Source organism: Somniosus microcephalus, chromosome 23 (assembly GCF_052327205.1).
Source record: "Somniosus microcephalus isolate GS21.2 chromosome 23, FLI_Smic_1.0, whole genome shotgun sequence".
Lineage (NCBI taxonomy): Eukaryota > Metazoa > Chordata > Chondrichthyes > Squaliformes > Somniosidae > Somniosus > Somniosus microcephalus.
In genome coordinates this window covers 11,490,350-11,517,455 of record NC_141009.1, presented here as the reverse complement: position 1 = coordinate 11,517,455, position 27,106 = coordinate 11,490,350, and the positions used below count along the sequence as shown (strand labels likewise).

Here is a 27,106-nt window from a genome sequence, read left to right as displayed (position 1 = left end):
CCAGACTCGGAGAAATGTTGACTGGAGGTTATGCGTTTCCCACCAGGAGGAAAGAGAAGTCTCTGAGCCGTTCATTGGCCAAAAAGGCAGAATTACGAACACAGAACTAAAACAGTTAGACAATTAAAGTCAAACAGTAGTCAAGGATTATTTATACTTTGCAATCTTTGTACTTAGATGCCATCAGTTGTTGACTTTGTTGAAGGAACCTTACACTGAAACTACGGTGACGGGATTTGTTAAGATGGACACTGTGTTCAATGCACATTGCAGATATTTTAGAAAAAGCCAAGTGTCTGGAAAGAGGTTTGAAACAACAACAACTTGCATTTATATAGAGCCTTTAACGTAGTAAAAGCATCCCAAGGCGCTTCACAAGAGCGGACAAAGTTCAACACGAGCTACATAAGGAGATATTAGGACAGGTGACCAAAAGCTTGGTCGAGGTAGGCTTTACGGAGCGTCTTAAAGGAGGAGAGAGAGGCAGAGATGCGGAGAGGTTTTGGGAGGGAACTCTAGAGCTTAGGGCCATGGCAGCTGAAGGCACGGCCGCCAATGGTGGAGCGATTAAAATCAGGGATGTGCAAGTGGCCAGAATTGAAGGAGCGCAGAGATCCGAGGGGGTTGTAGGGCTGGAGGGGCGAGGCCATGGAGGGATTTGAACACAAGGATGAGAATATTTAAATTGAGGCATTAACGGACCACTACGGAGAATGTCTCCGTCGCCAAGTAGAAAAACCAAATAAAGATTCTACATGGGTAAGTTGGCAGGTGATGAGCGTGCAGCTGGGCAAGGAGCACAGAGGTCAAGGTTGCAGGATTATGACGTGTACGGAGGTGGGCCAGTAAGCTACATCTTCAAAGAACCAATTGTTTGAGAAAGTCAATTTTGTCCTGCTGGGCACAAAAATGTAGAAAATGTGCATTTAAAATGCCAAAAGTCTAATTAATGAAATGGTTAACTGAAAGACTGATCACCTGTGGTTCTAGATAAGACTACTCTAATGGATGCTAGCGTGACATGTTTATTCTTGGAGCTGCATTATCTCCATTACATAGCACACATAGCAGGGGTAAGCAGCACCTGAAGACACCAAACCTTGAAATTATTGTTCATCAAGTGAAAAAGCATTCTACTGAAGTACCCGAAAGCCCCAACTGTTTTAAAATTACTGGCGTTTCTCAGGCTACTGCACTTCTCCATCATTAAAAAAGGTATTGAATATCTGCTTAACAGCTACGAGCTAAAGGCAGCATGGGAGCAAACATTTTGCCTAGTCAAAACTTCCCCTCGATATGACATACATACGAATATCCAGAAAAGACGGACAGGAAAAGACCAGCTGGTCCATCAAGCCTGTCCCAAACAGTCGTGACGCAACAAAGCATCACGAATCCCAGTGTACTCTCGCACTCATGTAATCTCCTGGGAGAAGACAAAAAAACTCTGCCAATTAATGCAGAAAAAAATCTGGGAAATTCCTCTCTGACCCACAAAGGGTATCAAAATGAGTTCCCAGAGATCATGGTGACCATGAGGTACATACCCAACGTCTCCCCTACTTAGTGTACACAGTGATATTAGCCACAATAAGGAACTCGCCTAGAATCGTAGAATAGTACAACACAGAAGGTGGTCATTCGGCCCATTGAGCTCTTTTGAAGAGCAATCCAGTTAGTCCCACTCTTTCTCCCATATCCCTGCAAACTTTTTCTCCTTCAAGTATTTATCCAATTCCCTTTTGAAGGCTACTATTGAATCTGTATCCATCGCCCTATCAGGCAGCGCATTCCAAACCACTGGTTGTGTAAAAAAGTTTTCCTCATGTCGCCAATCACCTTCAATCTGTGCCCTCTGGTTATCGACCCTTCAGCCGCTGGAAACAGGTTTTTATTTATTTACTCTGTCTAAACCCTTCAAGAATTTAAACACCTCTATCAAAGCTCCTCTTAGCCTTCTCTGCTCCAAGGAGAACAACTCCAGTTTCTCCAGTCTATCCACATAACTGAAATCTCACCCCTGCAACCATTCCAGTAAATCTCTTCTGTACTCTCTCCAAAGCCTTCACGTCCTTCCTAAAGTGTGGTGCCCAGAATTGGACACAATACTCCAGCTGGGGCCGAACTAGTGCTTATATAGGTTTAGCATAACTTCCTGGCTTTTGTACTCTATGCCTCTATTTATAAAGCCCAGGATCTCATATGCTTTATTAACCTGTCCTGCCACCTTCAAAGATTTGTGCACCCCCAGGTCTTTAAAATTGTACCATTTAACTTATATTGTCTCTCCTCAATCTGCCTACCAAAATGTATCACCTCACACTTTTCTGCATTGAATTTCATCTGCCATGTGTTCGCCCATTCCATCAGCCTGTCTATGTCCTCCTGAAGTCTACTATCATCTTCCTCACTGTTTACTACACTTCCAAGTTTCGTGTCATCTGCAAATTTGGAAATTGTGCCCTGTGCCTCCAAGTCATTAATGTATATCAAAAAACAGCAGTGGTCCTAGGATTGGTCTAGCTCCTTTTTGAATCATTGCAGGGAATCTGCACACTCTACATGAGCAGGTAACTTATTCCAAGCGTCGACAACCATGAGTAAATAAAAACCTCCCGACGTCTATCCCAGTCCTATGCTTACAGCTCACAGATTGCTTAGGTGGATATCAAGTCTCAGGGGCCACATACAAAGTTTGAATCAATGTTCTCATGAATTTGCATACGTCGTAAGCTCCTGCTATGAACAGATCGTGGTGTTCGAAGGCAATAATACCAAGAAAAGCATTTTCCCAACTTCCAGACCTATAAAATTTAAACAAGGTCATTCCAGAAAACAATAGAAATGCAAGAAAGACTGAATGTCTGGGCTTCGGGAGCCAGATCATCAGCAAATCACGGGCCGTGGTTTGGACAGCCTCCCCGATTAGATGAACACAGCTAGGGCAATGGTGATAGAGGCACTTCAATTGGTTGCAACAAGTGTCAATTGAGCCACGGTAGGAGGAGAAAGAGAAGGAAGAGAGGAGAAAAGGGGAAGATATAAAGATCAATCAAGGTTCCTTGCTTCTCAATTGCCACCCCTGCTGAATGGTGTGTGGACATTGTCAGAGCTGAGCCTAATCCTATCTGTGCTCAATCATTGGTTGTCAACTCACTTCATGAATCGGGCTAAAACTTTTATTGCACGTCAGAAATGTTCTACAGTACAGCATTTAAACGAAGTCAACTGAGGTGCAGAAAAAGGAGCCAAAAGGTCTATCACCACTAGCTCAGAGCTGTAATTTTATAGCACATATACATCAGATCAGTGGCTTTTCCTAGAATTGGATTGCTTTTAATCATTAGGGAATGGTCACCAAGAGTTCATTTTTTTCCCCTCTCCTAAAACTGAATTTTCCCCCACTGGTCTATAAAGCACTGCACTTGGATTGAAAAAAATATGGAACGGATTTCGATTCAGCTCAGACCTCTCCTGGCTGCCCTTGGAATCACCATTCTCCAGGGTTTCCAATTCTCAGCTCTCCTGCTCAATTGGGTCATGCTGAAGTTAGGCGAGGAGTAAATGCACTCAAAAAACAAAATCAAGGAACTCAAATGTGGCATCAATAAAGCATGCACTAGGCTCAGTGGTTTACTAAACAAATAACTGAAGCGTAAAGAACCCCTGTGAAGTCATGAGTCAGGAGGCCCAGTCCTTGCTACTGTTTATTTTTCAGTAATTCACTGAGCCTTGTACTTCTTTCACAAATGACTGATCTCAAGATTTTAAATTATGTTTACCTGAGACAAGTTCTAGTTTCTCACCAGGATCACCCTCCGAGTACAGCTTTGGGTGACACCTGTAGCCAATCTGACTGATGAGACTAGCAGGCAGTGCGACCAGATCACGGCGAACAAGCACACAGGAGCGATTTTCTACTGTCATGTGGCTTGCCAACTGCCCAACTTTCTCTTGTGCTAAAAAGACAAAAAGAAATAAGCAGAAACAATTAAAATTTCAGTAATGTATAATAATACTGCAGACATGACATTCAAATTATCCAAAAATTAGTGTGGCTGGAGAGGGGGAAATCTGGGTTTACGTTTTGTCATCTTCGGATTCAAGAAAATGTGGTTAATTTTTAACAACTCAATAAAACGAAGCAGCTGTTTCTCTTCAACAAAATGCTTTCAGTGAAAATCTCTGTGGTTAAATCTACATCATGTGTAAATTGTGACTAACGTTCAGTCGGAAGTCTTTTTGGTCTTAGTTTGATGTTGGCACTCATTAAGCAGCTTCATGAATCGTTGATCACCTCCTGTGATTCACAAGGAACTTCCTTATAATGATATAAAGCTGAAAGTTTAGTAGAATTCAGTCTGTCTAACATTTGCTCAAAAATATTTCCAAAACTTAAAACTGACATTTTCTGCCAATGCTAAAAAAATATATTTAAAACAAATGTCAGAAACAGAGTCAATTCCTTTTAAGTCAATAATCTATTTGACAATATTCCCTGACCAGGAATTCAAAGCTTTCACATTGTGCCAATCTTGCGTGGAATTACTCTAAAGATTTTCAAAAATGTTGAATTATTCCATTCCAATGATGTGGTGGATTTTGAAAGAGCACCGACAGATGTCATATGTTGTGTAAAGCTATCCGATGGTGATAGATCAATAGATGTTTACAGCACAGAAGGAGGTCATTCAGCCAAACATTTCTGTGCCAGCTCTTCACTAGAACAATCTAAAACTAATCCCACTGCCCCGTGCTCTCCCTGTAGCCTGTATCTTCCTTATTTCTTAAAAGATGCAATGGTCACTCTCAAACACTACAGCATTCCTTGCTTCAACAATCCTCTGCATTAAAAAAATTATCCTAACCTCACCGATTCCCCAACCAGAGGAAATGCTTTCCCTATGAACAACTTGCATTTATATAGTGCCTTTAACACAGTAAAAAGTCCCAAGGCACCTCACAGGAGCGTTATCAGACAGAATTTGACACCGAGCCACAAAGAGACATTAGGACAGGTGACCAAAAGCTTGATCAAAGAGGTAGGTTTTAAGGAGCGTCTTAAAGGAGGAGAGACAGAGAGAGAGAGAGAGAGAGAGAGAGGTAGAGAGGCAGAGGGGTTTAGGGAGGGAATTCCAGAGCTTAGGGCCTTACATAAGATGTAGGAGCAGGAGTAGGTCATCTGGCCCCTCAAGCCTGCTCTGCCATTCAATAAGATCGTGGCTGATCTGATCTTGGCCTCAACTCCACTTTCCAGCCCGCTCCCCATAACCCTCGACTCCCTTACCTTTCAAAAATCTGTCTATCGCCACCTTAAATATATTCAATAACCCAGCCTCCACAGCTCTCTGGGGAAGAGAATTCCAAAGATTCACGACCCTCAGAAGAAATTCCTCCTCATTTTCGATTTAAAAGCATGCCCCCTTATTCTGAAATTATGCCCCCTAGCTCTCGGCAGTTGAAGGCCGCCAATGTTGGGGGCAAAGACAATCGGGGATGTGCGAGAGGCCAGAATTGGAGGAACGCAGAGCTCTTGGAGGGTTGTAGGCCTGGAGGAGGTTACAGAGGTGCGAGGCCATGGAGGGATTTGAACACAAGGCTGAGAATTTTAAATTTGAGGTGTCGCTGGATCGGGAGCCAATGTAGGTCAGCGAGCACAGGGAGTGATGGGTGAACGAGTTAGGACACGGGCAGCCGAGTTTTGGATGAGCTGAAGTTTATGGAGGGTGGAAAATGGGAGGCTGGCCAGGAGAGCATTTGAATAGTCAAGTCTGGTGGTAACAAAAGAATGGATGAGGGTTTCAACAGATGAGCTGAGGTAGGGGCGGAGACGGGCAATAGAGACAGAGTTGGGTCTTGGTGATGGAGAATATATGGGGTCGGAATCTCAGCTCAGGATCAAATAGAATGTAAAGGTTGCAAACAGTCTGGCTCTTAAGTGCCCTCTGAAGTGGTCCAGCAAGCCACTCAGTCAGGGTAACTAGGGATGGGTAATAAATGCCAGACTTGTCAACGACACCTACAACAGGAGAATGAATTAAAAAATCAGGTGATACAGAATAAACTTTTTTGTCTTAATATTTCTCCAAGTTCTAATAATGCTAGAACTTGAAATACATTCACAAAGAGTATCTTCTTTAGTGATCCTTTGCTTTTAAAATTTAATATCAATGGGGTTTTAGATAATACACATAAACCATTTTAACTTTACACGCAAGGTCACCTGAACCTCTTCAAAAATTAATTTCCTGTAAATGACCAAGCTGTATCATCACCTAGAAGGACAAGGGCAGCAGGTGAATGGGAACACCACCTCCAAGTTCCCCTTCAAGTCACACACCATCCTGACTTGGAAATATATCGCTGTTGTTTCATCGTCGCTGGGTCAAAATCCTGGAACTCCCTCCCCAACAGCACTGTGGGAGTACCTTCACCACATGGACTGCAGCGGTTCAAGAAGGCAGCTCACCACCACAAGAGCAATAAATGCTGGCCTTTACAGCGACGCCCACATCCCATGAATGAATTTAAAAAAAAAAAAATTTTTTTAATTATCCTCCCCATACACAGCGTTTTTTGGGGGAACAGCTACGAGCAATGTGGACAAGCACAGTGAGCTTCAACTGAAATGCGAGGAGAGATTGAGTGAAAACACTTATGGGAATAGTGTAGGCGAGAGCTGGCACTCAGTGGTACAGCATGTTGTATCATGAGAGGAGTACAAAACAACTTTGTAATAACGCCACCAAGGTCCTGACTGGCGGGTCATTGGGGGACATTTTGAGCAGTGGTTAGATACTTTCCTGAGGGGTGAAGTCACTCTCCACAATTCGTGCGTTCCTCCTAAATGCTGGTTATGAGACACGAGCAGAGATCTGAGTGAGACTGGCTCTCCTCAATCTCAAAATGGCATTTGTCGAGAATGAAGGAGGAAAATCAAATTGAAGACAATCTACATGAAGGTGTACAATACTGGGCAAACAAAACTAAAAATGGAAATGAGTACTTTGTTCAATATCATAGGAACCATTTTCCATTACAGGACTGTACATAGAGTATTTTTCCCCCAGATGCTTTTTCTTGTACACATTTCCTCCCAGGTGCTTTTCCTTGTATACATTAAGCTTTCCGTTTTCAGTGCTTAAATGAAAGCAAATTGATTTGAACAAAATTTTTTATACGAAAAGAAATTGCGAGATTAACCAGAAGACTAAAATATTGAAACAATAATGTACAGGAAACTTTGTGATATCCGGCACCGACGGGACCGAGCTGTTGCCGTCCCATCAAAACTGCTGGACAAACCAGCACTAATGTTAAAACATATGGAAGCTCTTGAGCTCCATATCTAGCAACAAACCCTGTTGCTTAGCAACAGCTTCTAAACAGTCGGCCGTAGCTTGCAAGCGTCTCTGTAGCTAAGCAACAGCTTTAGCTAGACCTTGCAGCGCCTGACTAGTGGAAAAAAAAGCAACGAAAAGAAAAAAAAACTTACTGAACCGACTCCTGAATTTTGCCGGTGGCTTGAGCATTCCGGACAGTTAACCTCCGGATAAACCAAAGTCTCCTGTAGCACCTTTTACAGAAATCATGAGGGAGAAAGGAATAGAAAGTTATGCTGATAGGGTTAGATGAAGTAGAGTGGGAGGAGGCTCGTGTGGAGCATAAAAACTAGCATAGATCAGTTGGGCCAAATGGCCTGTTTCGGTGCTTTATATTCAAGTAATGTAATTCAATTCAAGTCTGATTTTAACAGGTAGGATAAGGTAGGTAACTTCTCTTCAACCCAAGATCTAGAGTGGCATTTCAAAAAAATACCCCGTCACTTAGAAGCTTCTCAGCAAAAGAACTTTGCAATGTAAAAGGACCCTACATACCTATTTGATGCCCTCGTTGCTTTTTGCTAGGTCACATGAAAGCAGTTTTATTCATTAGGTTTTAATATCTCGCCAAGGTCTTGGGATTAAATGTTACCAGACAGCTGTAATTTTATTCCTCTCAACGATCCCAGAGCCGGGTCACTTAATCTTTACATGCATTTAGGGTTGAAAACAGAAACTTTGGCAAAAACAATTATATTCTTTGGTGCTCAATGTAAGACATGCGAATATTGAGGAGTGCGATGTTTCTCCAATTTTGGCATCCAGTGTCAGAACCAAATATTCCCAGGTGGAGCTTTGCAAAGACCAGATGTAGAATAAAGCAACTTACCTCAGCAATCCTCACCAGTAGTCCTACTGTGTACCTCACTTTTCGGCTTACCACATCACCCATATTTATGGCCTCTCTGAACAAGGTTGCCATCTTAACTCCAATTAATGCGGAATTATTGATAATTTTGTACAGTAGCTCCATGGCAAATCTAAACTGAGTCGAGACAAACTCAGTATCATTGTCACTTGTGACCGATACACAACACAATCCTTGTAGAAACAGGGATTTTAAACCCGCCACTGATACTCAAGCTTTATCAAATGTCTTATTTACCAATAGTGGTTTCCACTGGATCAGTTCCAGTCATTGTAATTTCTAGCCCCACAAGCCAAAACTATTTTGTACATGACTGTTTTGTTGAGTATTGATGTCTTCTGGGCTAAAACAGCAATGGTGGCCCTCTGTAGTCTGGCTTGAGCATATTTGCACTAGGCTTTGAGAGGAACTAACCAGGAGCTAACTCCGCTAAAATACCATCTTTTGTAACCTATAGCTGAAAGATTTACCAAAAAACAGCAAAATTCATACATATAAAATGCAAGTATCTTATAAAAACATACTTCAGCCATTCTTACACCAATAGTAGCCCTATATGGAAGTACTAAACATTCTGTAGGAGTACACTCCTTTGAGTGCATGCCAGTTACAAATGCATTCCTGGGTATGGGAAGCAGACCTTTGCTATGTTCCCCCTTGCACAGATTGAGGCGAGCTACATTAAAGCAGACTACAGTGTCATCAAAATAAATGAGGCAAATCAGGAGTTTTCAGAAAACTGCATACACATACAGATTCTGCATAATTCCAATTTGAATACAAGCTCATGACTATTTTGAACTGTAGAGTGGAAAGAAAATTGGATTATGAATGAGCAACGAGGAATTAATGCAGTTTTTTGAACTGAGACTTATCTAATGACAGGAGGTTTATCATAAATCAGAGTACAATCAGATCACAGAGTTGAAGAACCACTAAAATCCTTCCAGCGCGAATCCCTGAGCACCTCCAGTTTGACACATAAATAAATTTGGCATGTATATAAATCTATTTGAAAGGATGCACCACAGAGCCCAAAAATAAGAGCTTTCTTCAATTTTAAGAAAAATATTTCTGTGTCCTGAAATTAGGCTCTTTGTGTATCAGCTCACCCATTTGAAAATTCCTTTGTCCACTAAAAACAACAGAGAAATGAATTTCATACAATGGTTATGCACCAACATTCGAACAGTCCAAACTTAAAGCAGTGGTGTTAAAGTCAGGGATGTGAATACTGCAGAATCAACATTTTTCTACTTCTGGCACAAACAGAGCATATTTGTGCCATTCATGTACTCTATATGGTAACAATCCATCTACAGTGAGTCTTACATAAAATACACAAAACACAGAGGCGAGCACTTCGCAAACTGCTTATTTGCAGTTCCCTTGCTCTGAAGAAACCTCCATCGGTTTTGGCTGCAACAAGAAGAAAAAACCCTTTACTGGTATTTAATGGGTAGGTATTACTCTAGTTAATTAAACCAATGGGTGCACAGGGTACCCATGGTGACACATGAAACCTTGAATTCCTCAACATAATTATTAACAAAACAAGGCTTTTCATTCTGTTAATTAACCTCGTCAGATTAGAAACTTTAAAAATGTGGCTTTGCAATCACTGAAGTGACTAAGTTCAAAAGTTCCCAGGATACAGGAAGCTAGACTGGAATTTGGATATTTAATAACCACAGACTCAAGTTAACATTTTAAACCTCAAGGGATATTTTTTTAAATTTAGAAAAAAAACTCAAACCTGGTTACACTGAAGTGAATGGAAGTGGTTTGACAGGTTTCTTTGTCCTTTAACTAAGGGATATGGGGATAGTGCGGGAAAGTGGAGTTGAGGTCGAAGATCAGCCATGATCTTACTGAATGGCGGAGCAGGCTCGCGGGGTCGAATGGCCGACTCCTGCTCCTATTTCTTATGTTATGTTCTTAACAGGAGCTGATCTGAAGTGGTTCCATTGCATTTTGGGTTTTCAAAGCTATTCTCCATTCTGCGCAGTAATTACTGTGCAATTATAAACCAATGTATAACTTTTATTCAAATCCAGTCGTCCCTGATTAAGTGGCCTACTGACATTTTGGAGGTATTCTGAAGCCTCTATTGGGCTCCCTTGGCAAATAATGGAAACAGATAGTCAAGATTTGCCAAAATGTGTTCTTTTGTGTGGGGTACAATATCCTGGGTATGGGTGGGAAGACAAGCATAATATTCAACAAGAAAAAAAAGACAAAGCCCAAATAAAAGAAACATCAGCAGACTGTGCAATGAGGTGACAACTTATAGAAGGCTTTGACCAATGATCATTCGGGCATTTAATTCAGAAGGCAAATAATTGAAGTGTGGATAATGACAGTTCTGCTGTATAACTCTCACTCTTTGTCCAGTAAGGCAGAGCCATTCTTTTCTTACTGCTCCCATTTTTTTTCAGTATTACTGCCAACTGTAGCATGACTGTTATAACAATCACAGTGATGGCACTGGAATTACAAAGGAAAATGCAACACAGCAACACCCATTTGTTGCCTCCAATGAGTTGGAAAGTAGTAAGGCGGCAGGTAATTATAAATGGAACACAAAGGAGAAAATCCAATTACGACGAATGGTGTGACATCAAGAGAAGATTGTGGCTATAAACAGAGGTATATCTAGTAATATGAAACCAAGTTAAATAGATCAGAACATTTCATGTACTGGATCATTGGGCACCGTGGTGAAGGGATAAAAACCGAGGTCAAGTAGAAACATCAGCTTACTGACCTTTAAATGGAGCAAATGACCTGAAGTTAGTTCTAATACAGAAATGGCAGTTATTATGCCCATAGTAAAAGCACACGTGAAGGAATCGGGCCCAAAGTACGCAGGATTAAGTACAGATTTTTTTTTTAAACCACTGTACCATCCAGGTACTAAAGCATACTTCAATTTAAAAAAGCAGAATCGGGACTGATGGTATTATACAGTCAGCCATGCAACCCGTTAATGGGGTGATATCTGTGCAGAGCTATACTATTAATTGCTCAACAAAAAGCAAAACAATGGTCTCATCATTAAATCTGTTGGAATAAAGTAGGCATGTTATAGTTAAACAATAAACTTCACAACATCAGAATGTACGAGGCAAATAATCAGCTCTCGGGTGAAAAAAAAATGCAGAGACCAAAGATGAACGATTTTGATCAGCAAAAGTTTGTTAATGCCAAGTACAAGCCACCTAAGGCTTAGAAATCTCTGTTAATCTACAGTACCATGTATTGTTAATACAGAAATACAGGTTGTACATTATTCCCAACGCCAGATTCTAATACTATACCACTTCAACTTCCTCATGGTTTAGATGTTTTGACAAAACAGCCCTGAATTCTACGATGATTAAACTATAGATTAATGTAACCCCACTATTTAAGAAAGGAGGGAGAGAAAACGGGGAACTACAGACCAGTTAGCCTGACATCAGTAGCAGGGAAAATGCTAGAATCTATTAAGGACGTGGTAACAGGGCACTTAGAAAATAATAATAGGATTGGGCAGAGTCAACACGGATTTATGAAAGGGAAATCATATTTGACAAATCTGTTAGAGGTTTTTGAGGTTGTAACTAGCAGAATAGATAAGGGAGAACCAGTGGATGTAGTGTATTTGGATTTTCAGAAGGCATTCGATAAGGTGCCACACAAGAGGTTATTAAACAAAATTAGGGCTCATGGGATTGGGGGTAATATACTAGCATGGATTGAGGATTGGTTGATGGACAGAAAACAGAGTAGGAATAAATGGGTCATTTTCGGGTTGGCAGGTTGTAACTAGTGGGGTACCGCAAGGATCAGTGCTTGGGCCTCAGCTATTCACAATCTACATCAATGATTTGGATGAGGGGGCCAAATGTAATACAGTATATCCAATTTTGCTGATGATTCAAAGCTAGGTGGGAATGTAAGTTGCAAGGAGGATGCAAGGAGGCTTCAAGGGGATATAGACAGGCTAAGAGTGTGCAAGAACATGGCAAATGGAATATAATGTGGAGAAATATGAAGTTATCCACTTTGGTAGGAAAAATAGAAAAGAAGAGTATTTTTTAAATGGTGAGAGATTGGGAAATGTTGGTGTTCAGAGGGACCTGGGTGTCCTTGTACACGAATCACTGAAAGTTAACATGCAGGCACAGCAAACAATTAGGAAAGCAAATGGTATGTTGGCCTTTATTACAAAAGGATGAGTATAAGAGTAAAGATGTCTTACTGCAATTATATAGGGCCCTGGTGAGCCCACACCTGGAGTATTGTGTACAGTTTTGGTCTCTTTACCTAAGGAAGGATATACTTGCCATAGAGGGAGTGCAACGAAGGTTCACCAGACTGGTTCCTGGGATTGGGGGAGGGGGGGTTGTCCTATGAGGAGAGATTGAGTAGACTAGATATCCTCTCGAGTTTAGAAGAATGAGAGGTGATCTCATTGAAACATACAAAATTCTTACAGGGCTTGACAGGGTAGATGCAGGGAGGGTGTTTCCCCTGGCTGGGGAGTCTAGAATCAGGGGTCACAGTCTCAGAATAAAGGGTTGGCCATTTAGGGCTGAGATGAGGAGAAATTTTTTCACTCAGAGGGTGGTGAATCTTTGGAATTCTCTACCCCAGGGGGCTGTGGAGGCTCAGTCATTGAGTATATTCAAGGCAGAGATCGATAAGATTTTTGAATATTAAGGGTATCAAGGAATATGGGGATACTGAAGGAAAGTGGACATGAGGTAGAAGATCAGCCATGATCTTACTGAATGGCGGAGCAGGCTCAAAAGGGCCAAATGGCCGACTCCTGCTCCTATTTCTTATGAAAGGCCCATTGAGTCCACTCCTTTAACAAGGGCCCAGAATTTGCTGGGAAAACATGCGAGTTTAATGCACTCGCTCTTATTAGTGTGTAAAAAACCCAGCAATTTGCAGCAAGGAAAAGATACCGGGAATTGCGAATTGCCACAAATTGCAGGACGATTTGCGCCACTCTGCCATTAGCCTCGCGAAAATGGGGGCTCGCCATCAACCTCCGTGAGTTTCAAGAAATTGCTGCACTTTTGCCGTAAATACAAATTAAACTCGCCGCAGAAAAGTTAGGGCTGCTATTTCATGGCACAAGGCCCCCGTCAATGGGGTGATTTATGGTCCTGACATGCCACTCAATCAAAGGAACAAATGAAACTGTGGAGTCTCACTCTTACAGGTAGTAAATTGTTCCTAGAGGTTTTTAAATTTTTAAAAATGTTTTCTTATTTTTCCTTTGTCTCTTTTTTCCCCTCACTCTCAATCCAATCTTTCTTTTCCTTTCTTTATTTCTGCATCTAATTTGATTCTAATTCACCCTATTTCCTTCTCCGTCATTTGCTCTGTTTCTTTCTCTATTCTTAAATCTTATTGGTTAAGGAGATAGATAGACTGTTAGTCCCGTCGTTCACCAAGGTCCCAGATGAACCCTTGGTCTCGCCGTTATCAACACGCACTTCCAACAATTTGTGGTGCAAAAAAAAAAACTGGGGCTGAAGGATGAAGATGCCCCCTCCAACAAATTCTGGGCCAGAATATAAAAATCCAATTTATAGGGGAACTGTGGAGAGGGCTCATAAAAATCTTACTTTTGATCTCCTAGTACACATTTTTGAATAATTTTTCCACGTACAGATGCTTTTGATATTAACTCTGTAACCCGGACATGGCTATCCAATGTTGCTGGGATTACAGCCGCATCACTATGGAGATGAAAAATTTATGCCCAACAACATGGGACTTTTGGCTGTCATATCCAATACCCAATTCTCAGCACAGAAGCCTTGCAGCAAAGTGAAATAAAAAATGTTTTCATGGTATATTTTCCTCCCAGCACATCATCTTTTTGCATAATTTCCATCTCATTCCAGTAATGCAAATTCTGGATTAACGTTCAAAGCAGATAGATTTAAACTTTCGTTCTCAAATCAGATACAAACAAATAAGGCTCCTAAATACAACACAAGAGTCTTTCTTCATTCAACTGAGAGATGTGAACAAGTAAAATTTCCAGGTGGAGGAAAAACCTTACTATTCTAATCCAGTGAAATCTTCCAGACATTTACCTAACCATGATCACGTGTATTGATTGGGTACTCTCATTTCACAAAGTAAAAACATTGCCTTTTATTGGAGATTACATTGTGATTATTTCGTAATGTACAACACTCATTTTTCCACACTGCATTCTGGCTCACTGCGTTTCCAGCATTTTATGCTCTACTCCCACGTGTTTCAAAGTTTTCAGGAAGAATAAGACCTGTCGTTTTAAAGAAATGGTCAGACTGTGTGTTCAAACAATATAGAATTAAATGGTGCCTTGCTTAAAAAGCAGGGACTGTTTCTACTAGAACGAGAGATTATGAAGTGATTTGATAGCGGTGTTTAGAGTTATGAAGGGATGGGGCAGAGTAGATAGAAGCAGACGGGTTCCAAGGGTTGAGAGATCCAGAAGAGGAGGACAAAGATTAGATGTAAAAGCTTTAGGAGAGAGAGATTTACTTGTCCCCTATATAAACAGTTACAGGGTTGTGGAATGCACTACCAGAGCTACTGATTGAAGCAGGGACCATGTCATCTTTTAATTGGTTAAATTGGTGGTTGAAGCAAAGGGAAACATGGGAACAGGACGGGAAGGAGGGATAAGGAGGGCTGCTCGTTTGGAGGATAACACCAACTGGTTGGGTCGAACGGTCGGTTCCATGTTATAATCTCTCTGCAATGTCTATGCAATTGAAAGGACAAAAGCCTCAATATATTTATAGTTTGTTTTATTAGGCTTGGCAACTTGTATAGCAGCCAAAAAGGTAATCCAAATAAAGAGGTTGTGTTGTATTTTAAGATGCGGAACATGCATTTAGTCAGGAAGTACCACAGATGGCTTAGAGATATTAGAATATTCAATTAACTTTTGTTTCAATAATTGATTATAAAATCAGCACTAGAAATTTGCTAACAGCTTTACACAAATGATTTCTGTTTATCGAAATTTAAAATAACTCCAAAATCCACCGCACATTGGTTCCTAGTGCATTAGCTTTGGTAAAAAGAGTAGTTGGTCACACTATTTAAAGCTGAAAAATGTCAGCGTATTTTACTACTTGCCTCGCTAGCTCAGACTCTACTAAGCTTTCGCTTGACTGTTTAGTTCAATAATATAAAGAACTCCCAAAAGTATGGCACACAAAGGAAACTGACAAAATTGCATACAGTTCATATTTAGTGTTTGTTAAAGCCTGTTGGTATAATTTAAAGAAAGACTGACTTGCATTTATGTAGCGCCTTTCATGACCACCGGACGTCTCAAAGCACCTTTACAGCCAACGAAGCACTTTTTGAAGTGGAGTCACTGTTGTAATGTGGGAAATGCGGCAGCCAATTTGCGCACAGCAAGCTCCCACAAACAGCAATGTGATAACGACCAGATAATCTGTTTTTGTTATGTTGATTGAGGGATAAATATTGGCCAGGACACCGGGGAGAACTCTCCTGCTCTTCTTCGAAATAGTGCCGTGGGATCTTTTAGATCAGACGGGACCTCGGTTTAACGTCTCATCCGAAAGTCGGCACCTCCGACAGTGCAGCACTCCCTCAGCACTGCACTGGAGTGTCAGCCTAGATTTCTGCTCAAGCCCCTGGAATGGGACTTGAACCCACAACCTTCTGACTCAGAGGCGTGTGTGATACCGACTGAGCCACAGCTGACACACGCTCTAATTTAACAAAATATTTGAGAATGGATAAGAAATTGGCTTCAGGGTGCGATGCAGCTGGTATTTGTGAGGGGTGCAACGTTGGGGTGGGGAGGGGGTGCTGAATGGAACAGCTCGGGGATCAGTGTTGGAATCCTTACTATTCCTAATTTACATTAGAACCTTGGATTTAGAAGCTTAACACAAACTGGTCAGATTTGCAGACAATGGCCCAGAAATTCGGGTCGGGGGCTTCCCGCGGGTGTAAGCCCCCGACCTGCACTTACCTTGCGCGCCGGCCGTTGAGCTGTGGGCCCCCGTGGAAGTCCGATCCAGGGCCTGGTCCAGCTGTCGGCGCGCAGTGCTTGCGTATCCCAGGGGCGCAGTTAGTTCGATCCATCCCCTGGGATCATGTGGGCCATGGGGAGCCAATCGGAGCAGGGAATGCTCCATTCATAAGTTTGACAGGAAGAGCTGTCAAAACTTATAAATACTCCGGGCCCCAAAACATCACTAAATCTTCAAATAATTTTTTTTTTTTTTTTTTTTTAAATCACATTTTTTAAATAAATGATAAATTACATGAAATAACTATTTTAAACAATAATTTAAATTTTTGAAAAAAATAATTTTATTTTCTAACGGGGCTAAAAATAAACTTACCTTGCTTTAAAGTATTTAAAAATAATAAACTTGTGGAAAAAATGTTTTAATTTTAATTAATTCACCACTTACCTTGTAAAAAGCAGGTCTGGCGCCTGCTTTTTAAATGTTTAAATTCTGGAGACTTACCCTCCCGGGAAAACCTGCAAAAAAACGTAAGCTCGATGCGCACGTGCAGCCTCTCCTGCGCACGTGTTCGAACTCTTAATCCGCTTTCAGGGGAACGAAGTGCCGGTTTCCTGCGCAGTGCATGCAGGAAACCGGCACTTCCATTGGGCCTACGGGTGAGTACCCCGTGCGTACTCACCCGTGGAGACCCGAAGTTCTGAGCCATTACCAAACTATGAGTGGGGTAAGCGGGAAGAGTTGTATCTGATCAACGTTAAATTCAATTCTGCTCAATTACATATTACATCAAATTTACAGCACAGAAACAGGCCATTCGGCTCAACTGGTCTATGCCTGTGTTTATGCTCCACACGAGCCTCCTCCCACCCTACTTCATCCAACCTTATCAACATACCTTTCTAGGATTTTTTTTTGTAATGTTTAGCTGTATCCTCTGTCTCTATTGCTGTCCCTATTTTAGTGTTGCCACCAACTTAGTTAGTTTTAGTGATTTATGTAGATTAACAACACTAGAGGTTAAAAGCAGTGACTCCAGTTAACACACTCTGCAGTCTTAACATTATATTTTATTCGTTTCAGCTTGTTCTTGCCCCACGGAACTTATCTCTTCCTATCGCAACTCTATTTTTTCTTCCCTTGTCCAGTCTCTTCCCACCTGCATCCGCGACTCTTCCAACGCCCTCCGCCACTTAACAGTTTCCAGTTTCCTGGCCCCAACCGCCTCCTTTTCACTATGGACGTACAATCCCTCTACACCTCCACCCCCCACCAGGATGGCCTGAGGACGCTCCGCTTCTTCCTTGAACAGAGGCCCAACCAGTCCCCATCCACCACCACCCACCCTCCTCCGCCTGGCTGAACTTGTTCTCACATTGAACAATTTCTCCTTTGACTCCACTCACTTCCTCCAAATCAAAGGTGTTGCTATGGGAACCCGGATGGGTCCTAGCTATGCCTGCCTTTTCGTGGGATATGTGGAACACTCTCTGTTCCAGTCCTACTCGGGTCCCCTCCCTCACCTCTTTTTCCGGCACATTGATGACTATCGGTGCCGTTTCCTGCTCTCGCCCTGAACTAGATAATTTCATTCACTTTTCTTCCAAATTCCACCCTCCCTTCACCTTCACATGGTCCATCTCCGACTCTTTCCTTCCTCGACTTCTCAGTCTCCATCTCTGGGGATAGGTTATTGACAAACATTCACTACAAGCCCACTGACTCACAGAGCTACCTGGACTACACTTTCTCCCACCCCGCCTCCTGTAAGGACTCGATTCCATCCTCCCAGTTTCTCCGTCTCCGCCGCATCTGCGCTGACGATGACACCTTCCATACCAGTGCTTTCGACATGTCTTCCTTTTTCCTCAACCGCGGATTCCCCTCTACAGTGGTTGACACGGCCCTTGACCGTGTCCGTTCGATCTCCCGCACTTCTGCCCCTCCCCCCCGGAACCACGGCAGAGTTCCCCTTGTCCTCACCTTTCACCCCACCAGCCTCCACATTCAACGGATCATCCTCCGCCATCTCCAGCGCGATCCCACCACCAAACTCATCTTCCCCTCACCTTTCAGCATTCCGCAGGGACCGCTCCCTCCGCAACACCCTAGTCCACTCCTCTATCACCCCCAACACCCCTTCCCCTTGTACCTTCCCGTGCAAACGCAGGAGATGCAACACCTGCCCTTATACCTCCCCACTTCCCACTGTCCAGGGCCCCAAACACCCCTTCCAGGTTAAACAGCAGTTTACCTGTACTTCTTGCAATTTAGTATACTGTATTCATTGGGGAGACCAAACGCAGATTGGGCGACCACTTTGCGGAACACCTCCGTTCAGTCCGTAAGGGGGTCCCCGAGCTTCCAGTCGCCTGTCACTTTAATTCTCCGCTCCACTCCCACTCTGACCTCTCGGTCCTCAGCCTCTTACACTGTTCCAATGAAGATCAACGTAAGCTCGAGGAACAGCACCTCATCTTTCGATTAGGCACTTTACAGCCTTCTAGAGTTCAACAATTTCAGATCATAACCTCGGCCCCTATCATATATATATTTTTATCCACACTTTTTGTTTGTGCCTTCTGTTCTCTCCCACATGGCAGCTGCCTTTCATTCTGCCAGCGCAATTTACACTTCATCTAGAGCCATCCTTTGTTTCTTAAAGGGTTGACAGTGGATAGGCAATGGCAAACATTCAAAGATCACATGGATGAACTACAGAATTTGTTCATCCCAGTTTGGCATAAAAATAAAACAAAAAAGGTGTCTCAACCGTGGCTAACGAGGGAAATTAGGGATAACATAAGATCCAAAGAGAGGACATATAAATTTGCCAAAAAAAGCAACAAACCTGAGGATTGGGAGCAGTTTAAGATTCAGCAAAGGAGGACAAAGGGATTGATTAAGAGGGGGGAAATAGAGTATGAGAGAAAGCTTGCAGGGAACATAAAAACTGACTGTATAAGCTTTTATAGATATGTGAAGAGAAAAAGATTGGTGAAGTCAAGCGTAGGTCCCTTGCAGTCAGAATCAGGGGAATTTATAATGGGGAACAAAGAAATGGCGGACCAATTAAATACACATTTTGGTTCTGTCTTCACAAAAGGAGGACACAAATAACCTCCCAGAGATGTTGGGGAACATAGGGTCTAATGAGAGGGAGGAACTGAAAGAAATCAGTATTTGTAGGGAAATGGTGTTGGGGAAATTGACAGGATTAATGGCCGATAAATCCCCAGGGCCTGATAATCTACATCCGAGAGTACTTAAGGAAGTGGCCCTAGAGATAGTAGATGCATTACTGGTCATCTTCCAGAATTCGCTAGACTCTGGAACAGTACCCATGGATTGGAGGGTAGCTAATGTTACCCCACTATTCAAAAAAGGTGGTAGAGAAAAAACGGGGAATTATAGACTGGTGAGCCCAACATCGGTAGTGGGGAAAATGCTAGAGTCCATTATAAAGGATGTAATAGCAGAACACTTGGAGAATAGTGACAGGATCGGACAAAGTCACCATGGATTTACGAAAGGTAAATCGTGCTTGACTAATCTACTGGAATTTTTTGAGGATGTAACTGGTAAAATAGATAAGGATGTGGTGTATTTGGACTTTCAGAAAGCTTTCGATAAGGTCCCGCATAAGAGACTAGCGTGCAAAGTTAAGGCACATGGGATTGGAGGCAAGGTATTGACTTGGATAGAGAACTGGTTGGCAGACAGAAAGCAAAGAGTCGGAATTAACGGGTCGTTCGCCGAGTGGCAGGCAGTGACTAGTGGGGTACCGCAAGGATCGGTCCTAGGACCCCAGCTATTCACACTATATATTAATGATCTAGACGAGGGAATTGGATGAAATATCTCAAAATTTGCAGACGACACAAAGCTGGGTGGGAGAGTGTGCTGTGAGGAGGATGCCCTGAAAATCCAGTATGATCTGGACAGGTTGGGTGATTGGGCGGAAGCATGGCAGATGCAATATAATGTGGATAAATGTGAGGTTATCCACTTTGGTGGTAAAAACAGGAAGGCAGATTATCTGAATGGCAATAGATTGGGAGAAGGGGAAGTGCAACGAGACCTGGGTGTCCTTGTGCACCAGTCGCTGAAGGTAAGCATGCAGGTGCAGCAGGCGGTTAAGAAGGCAAATGGTATGTTGGCCTTCATAGCGAGAGGGTTCGAGTACAGGAAAAAGGATGCCTTGCTGCAGTTGTACAAGGCCTTTGTGAGACCACACCTTGAGTATTGTGTGCAGTTTTGGTCGCCCTATCGGAGGAAGGATGTTCTTGCCATGGAGGGGGTGCAGCGAAGATTCACCAGGCTAATACCTGGGATGGCAGGAATGACGTATGAAGAGAGATTGGGTTGATTGGGCTTATATTCGCTAGAGTTTAGAAGAATGAGAGGGGATCTCATTGAAATTTATAAAATTCTGTCTGGACTAGACAGCTTAGATGCAGGAAGGATGTTCCCGATGGCCGGGGAGTCCAGAACCAGGGGTCACAGCCTAAGGATAAGGGGTAAGCCATTTAGGACAGAGATGAGGAGGAATTTCTTCACCCAGAGAGTGGTGAACCTGTGGAATTCTCTACCACAGAGGGCAGTGGAGGCCAGTTCATTAAATATATTCAAGAAGGAGTTGGATATATTTCTTAAGGCTAAAGGGATCAAGGGATATGGGGCGAAGGCAGGGACAAGGTGCTGAATTTGGATGATCAGCCATGATCTCGTTGAATGGCAGAGCAGGCTCGAGGGGCCGAATGGCCTACTCCTGCTCCTATCTTCTATGTTTCTATGTTTCTTAACCTGTCCCATTACCATCTCCTTTTGCCTTGAATATCTCTTAACCTCTCCTGCCTTCTATCCTATCACAGACCTTCCCTTTTGTTCTTTCCTCCCCTCCCCCCTTTCCCAGCCCCTACACTTGCTTAAAAATCTGTTCCATTTCCTGCTTTTTTCCAGTTCTGACGAAAGGTCATCGACCTGAAACGTTAACTCTGTTTCTCTCTTCACAGATGCTGCCTGACCTGCTGAGTATCTCCAGCATTTTCTGTTTTTATTTCTTTATTAAATTAGCTTCTTGTTCAGTTGCACGTTCTACCCTAAATTTCTATGGCTTTCAGTTTAATTGCATCTTTCATGTCAAAAGGCTTTCTGAAAGTCCAAATAAACATTAGTGAATACTACTATCTATCTGGAATGTCCTCAAGGAAGTTGAGGTGGTCTGTCAATCAGAATATTCCCCTTCTAAATCCATGTTGACTGTTTAAAGTTATTGCTATTGCGTAGGCCCTCAGAATGGATTCAATTACTTTATTGATATTAAACTAAAGGTGCTGCAATTGTTTGGGTGTCCTTTTTAAAACACAGATACTTTGTTTTCCTGCTTCCAGTCATGTAAACTGTTCTATATTAAACCTGGGAGTTTCCACAATTGTAGCAACACTGCCTGGATTGTTGAAGACCATATTCTATACTCTGCGCACAACCATCTTTTTAAATGGACTCTCTTATTGCAGCAGTGGTATTCGTAGTAGGGCCCGGGGATCACTTTCAGCTCTCTTCCCTCTCACCTGTATCCCTCAGACCTACAGCTCCATGTGTTCCTAGAACTCCATTCTCAGCCCACCAATTCTAGGAAGTTGCTGAAGCTGAATTCAGGGAAGGAAGGCAGGAAATAGTGTGAGTGAACAAGTGTCCAAGAAAAAAAAGTAGTTAGTAGTGGATCGACGCACAAGTCAGCGTCTCTTACCAGGGTATCCTGTTGATGTCTTGATATACATCTGTCCATACTGATCTTCTGCCATAGTCTCATATGCTTCATCCTCATCATCATCTTCCTCGTTATGGTATGAAGTTGGACTGTCTGTGGTCTGATTACTGCTTCCGCCTGGGCTTGTGCGCTCTGCCTGAGCGTAGGTTACCGGCTGCACAAAAGTTGTGGCACCCCAGGATCCAGGATAGGAAACTCTGGGTAACTTCAAAGGAGTTGCACAGTTTAGGTTACTGGCACTCTCACGCTGGCTAGCCTCCAGTGAGCGCTTGGTTGCAAGGGCATGAACGCCAGGCACCGTCAGATCTTGCTCGCAGTGTTCACTCTTTACCCGAGAAAGCAGTGGAATGGGTAAAGCCGGAGACACAGCAGTCAGGGAGGCCGGCGGCTGTTGGGGGCAAGGACTCTGCGGCTCGGAGCCGGTGTCTTCGATGGATGTCGTCTGAGAGTCGCAGTGCGGGGAGCTCACTTTGAACATCAGCTCGGTCCCTTTCTCGACGATGCGCTGTATTTGCAGGAAGCCTGCTGTGTACATCACCACCAGCTGCTCGCTGGCTGCCATGGTGAGCTTGCCGGTGTAACAGAAGGAAAGGATCTGCTGAAAGCAGGCAGGCGGCACAGTGGCGGGCAGCTCAAATGCACTTTTGCTGTTGCCACTGAACAAGTCTCGGAAATAGAGGCTGTTGGCAGCCAGCACGGCACGGTGCGCCTTGAAGGCTTGGCCCTTGACCACGATGGAGACATCACAAAATAACCCCATTAACCGCTGCTCGTTCAGGCATCCCAGGACATTGTTCCCAAAATTCGGAATCTCGAGATGGAGGATCTGAGCCATGGTGAAGGTGAAGTGCTGGTCCTTGCAAGAATCACAGTGACAACATCGAAGCACAGCTGCAAATAAAAAGGGGGGATAAAAATCAACAGGTCAATGCTGGCTTGACTCCACATCTTAAAGACAAGCAACCAGAACTACAAAAAAAAACTTTAAAATCTTGCACATTTGTTTCCAAACTAAAGCCACTGAAAAAGGTGCCAGCACAAATTACCTGTTTTTTTTTTGTTTTTTTTAAAAGCAGGATCAAATCCCTGCTTTAGCTAGCTCAGTCTGTACAAGTCAAGTCCCTGTACTGCTGTGCACTGAATGTAAATGAACAGGAGGGACAGCGATTAACATTCAGGCTACACACTTGAATGAATGGAGCTTTTGACTGACGGCCCAAAATGCCCACCAGATTAGAAACGAGACTTCCAAACACAGTACTGTGATCTTGTTGCTAAAGTGAAGTTTTGCATTGGTACAAGCTGTAGTTTGATGACTCACTGCAAAGATGGCAGTAAGCACTGTATGCTTTGTCTCACCGTTTAGCAATGCCTGGGAAACGGAGATTGTTTTGAATTATGTATGTACCCAAGAGCTCCCACTGCAGTTTAGTCAATAGAGCCATTCACAATGCTAAAACATTTCAATCATTCCAAGTATTCGGCCCGGTTAGAACTACAGGTTGTTACATTAAATGCTTTTTAAAAACTTACAGCCGTTACAGTAGCTGATGAACCCACACATCAACAAGGATTAATGCCAATACCGAGCCTTTTCTGTATTAATGCAGATACAGTATGTGGCCTGACTAAATATTCCAATACACGCAAGTCTACAGCAGTCATGTGTCATGTTAGACAGCAAGCTCTGTGCAGGAAATGTGCCAATAATTCAAACTATTCAGTGACTATGCAGTACTGTAACGGTAATGAAATCACTTAGACTTTGTTTTAAAGCTGAGAAAGCAGCACTGGAATTTAGGGATTAGAAATATTAACTTTACTTTTAAATAAATGAGTCATAGAATTTTACAGCAGAGGGAGGCCATTCAGCCATCGTGCCTGTACTTTGAGAGAGCTATCCAATTAGCCCTACTCGCCTGCTCTTCCCCTGTATCCCTGCAATTTTTTTCCTTTTCAAGTATATATCCAAGTTACTATTGAATCTGCTTCCACCACCTTTTCAGGCAGTGCATTCCAGATCATAAGTCACCGTGTTAAAAAAAAATTCAGCCTCTCCCCTTAAGATAATTTGCCAATTATCTTAAATCTGTGTTCTCTGGTTACCGAGCAGTGGAAACAGTTTCTCCTTATTTACTCTATCAAAACCTGTCAGAATTTTGAACACCTCTGTTGAGTCCTAACTTGCACCAAGTCCCATTCACCCATCACCAATGTTCCCTGCAATTTATTTGGCGCTGCGCGGCCCATTCAAAATACTATGCATACGTGGTTTTTGCAGTGAAAAACCAGAAGCCGCTGCACAGGATCACAGCTTACAGGGAACATTGCCCATCACCCCTGTGCTCGCTGACCTACATTGGTTCCCGGTTAAGCAACGCCTCGATTTTAAAATTCTCATCCTTGTTTTCAAATCAGTCCATGGTCTCGTCCCTCCCTATCTCTGTAACCTCCTCCAGTCCCACAACACTCCAGAGATATTCTAATTCTGGCCTCTTGAGCTGCCCCAATTTCAGTCGCTTCACCTTCAGCTGCCTGGATCCCAAGCTCTGGAATTCCCTGCCTAAACCTTGCCGCCTTTCTCTCTTCCTTTAAGACGCTCCTTAAAGCCTACCTCTTTGTCCAAGCTTTTGGTCATCTGCCCCAATATCTCCTTATATGGCTTGGTGTCAAATTTCATTTTACAACACGCCTGTGAAGCACTTTGGGATGTTTTATTACATTAAAAAGGTGCTATATAAATACAAGTTGTTGCTGTTGTTGTTGAAATTCCTCTCAACTTTCCTATTAAAACAACAAATAAGTTTAAAGCATCAACACTGCATTAATCTGCACATATTAACACATCCCAAAACAGAAATGAATGCAAAAACAGCTATTAGCATTGTAACCTCATAACAATGTGCACAGTGAAGGAGGACTCTCATCAACTTGTTCACTAACATTAAGTTGGGGTGAAATATTGTGGATTTAATTGTAATACTGGAGGGAGAGGAATTGAGCAATCATGAAATACAAACAGCCCAGTGTGAATTCAGTGTTCTACAGTAGTAAGAACCTGGGAAAAAAATGATTTCGAACAGGAAAGAAAGACGGACTTCCATTTATATAGCACCTTTCACAACCTCAGGACATCCCAAACCACTTTACAGCCAATGAAGTACCTTTGAAGTGTAATCACTATTGCAATGTAGGAAATGAAGCAGCTAATTTGTGCACAGCAAGGTCCCAAAAACAGCAATGAAATAAATGACCAGGTCATTGTTTTAGTGAAGTTGCTTAAGGGACACCAGGAGAACTCGCCTGCTCTTCTTCAAATAGTGTCGTGGGATCTTTTACTTGCACCTGAGCGCGCAGACGGGGGTCTTGGTTTAACATCTCATCCGAAAGACTGCACCTCCGACAGTGCAGCACTCCCTCAGTACTGCACTGGAGTATCAGTCTAAGTTTTTATGCTCAAGTCTCTGGAGTGGGACTTGAACCTACAATTCTTCTGACTCAGGCGAGTGTTACCAACTGAGCCATGTATGACACATTAAAACTAAAACAAATATGCAAGCAGGAATGTCTCCAAATAAGGAAACTAAGATGCTGTGAGCAAGAAGCAAGAATTGGCGATGCACCGAAGACCCTCACTGGGAAGAACAGAAATGACCATGTAGGAACATTCCAACTGCTGGGGGCTCTTCCACACATGGACAATCGCGAGCAGCACTGCCGGGTTGGAGGGGTTGTATCACAGACACCAGGGAGGCGAAGGACATCCAAGGGTAGCTTTCCAAAGCTCACCACTAAGGTTCTGTTTTGAGAAGATCAGTAGACTAGGATCACATTGTTCTTGCAGACACTGCAGTCATGAAGGAATATGCCAAGTAACAGTATTTTAACTGTTTTGTACTTTCATTAAAATCGTGAATTAAATAAAAGAACATTTCTTCAGGTGCTTTGATCTCCAACATTAAGTGGCGGGGCTTTCAATGCTTGGCAGCAGATGGTATGATCGAGTAATCAGCCAAATGATATGCAGACATCCATTCAGAGAGGTCAAATAATGGGGTTGCCTCCTTTTTCCATTAGTTTACTTACACATTAAATTGCTTTCCCTTCCATTATCCAAAGGAGTGATCGAACAAGCCATTTCCACACATCTGTGCCCTGTAACCCACTGCTAAGTGGTGTGTAAAAGCAGCCCAGGAAGACTCAACCTTATGGTTTTCTTCCACTTTCAGGAGGGAAGTGCAAGCCTCTCCTCGGTTCTTCGCCAGCAAACTTACAAAAAGGTAAAGAACTGAGATTCTGGGGAATTGAGGTTGGAAACCAGCATTCTCTATGCTGGTACAATGCATGTATACAACCACCGCTCAGTTGTTAAGAAATAAATTGTGCCTCCCCCAAAGCATCAAACGAAATTTGCTGCAGGAAACCCAGAACAGTAGCGCTATTAAAAAACCCAAGAGCAATTTTTAATTCTTTGTTAAGATTTGTATGGGTGTGGAGAAAAATTTTACATGACTAAAAACGGGTTGAAATGAAAACCCAAACTATTTCCCGAAGGAACTTTGGGATTGGGTAAAGCATCTTGTAAATGGGAAGGAGAGAAATTAATACACAAGCATTGCACTCAGGTCACAAGACAAAAATTAGCCCAATGATGGAGGGTCTAAAGGGCGCCTTGTTCAGCTAAAACAAATATCATGCTGTTCAAATCTTACTAAAGGTTTTACAATGATGATTCTGTAATGGTCCATAAAACAGAGCAGTACAATTGTTTTCCAGATCCTAATTAAGTTTACCTTTACATTAATTTTAGCTTCTTTTACTTCCAAATAGCCAACTCTTTTTAACCTACAACAAGTTGAGGCCACCTGATCTCCACGCAGTAACAAAACAGATCTGTATTATATTATAGTTAATTTTTAATTGGATGGAAACCAGTGATACTTGTCAACATGAATAATCAAGAGATGAAAATAACAAGGCCACATGACAAAGCTTCAAATTTAGCCTGCATAAAACCAAATCTGTGAAGCATTTGCAGTTAGTTATTTTGGACTCATTTCTTAAT

At 42.6% G+C, this 27,106-nt stretch overlaps 1 protein-coding gene across 2 annotated transcripts in view; it reads right to left on the bottom strand.

Annotated features, from left to right (window-relative positions):
* LOC147101647 (nucleus accumbens-associated protein 2-like) overlaps positions 1-27,106 on the bottom strand; it is a 102,804-nt gene that overhangs the window by 24,015 nt on the left and 51,683 nt on the right. For both annotated transcript variants that reach the window (XM_085965382.1, XM_085965381.1), the window contains 2 exons: positions 22,021-22,932; positions 3,783-3,959 (listed from right to left, as the gene is read on the bottom strand). In XM_085965382.1, coding sequence (XP_085821508.1) covers positions 3,783-3,959; positions 22,021-22,876 — 1,033 coding nt within the window. In that variant the 5' untranslated portion in view covers positions 22,877-22,932. The remainder of the gene's footprint in view (positions 1-3,782; positions 3,960-22,020; positions 22,933-27,106) is intronic.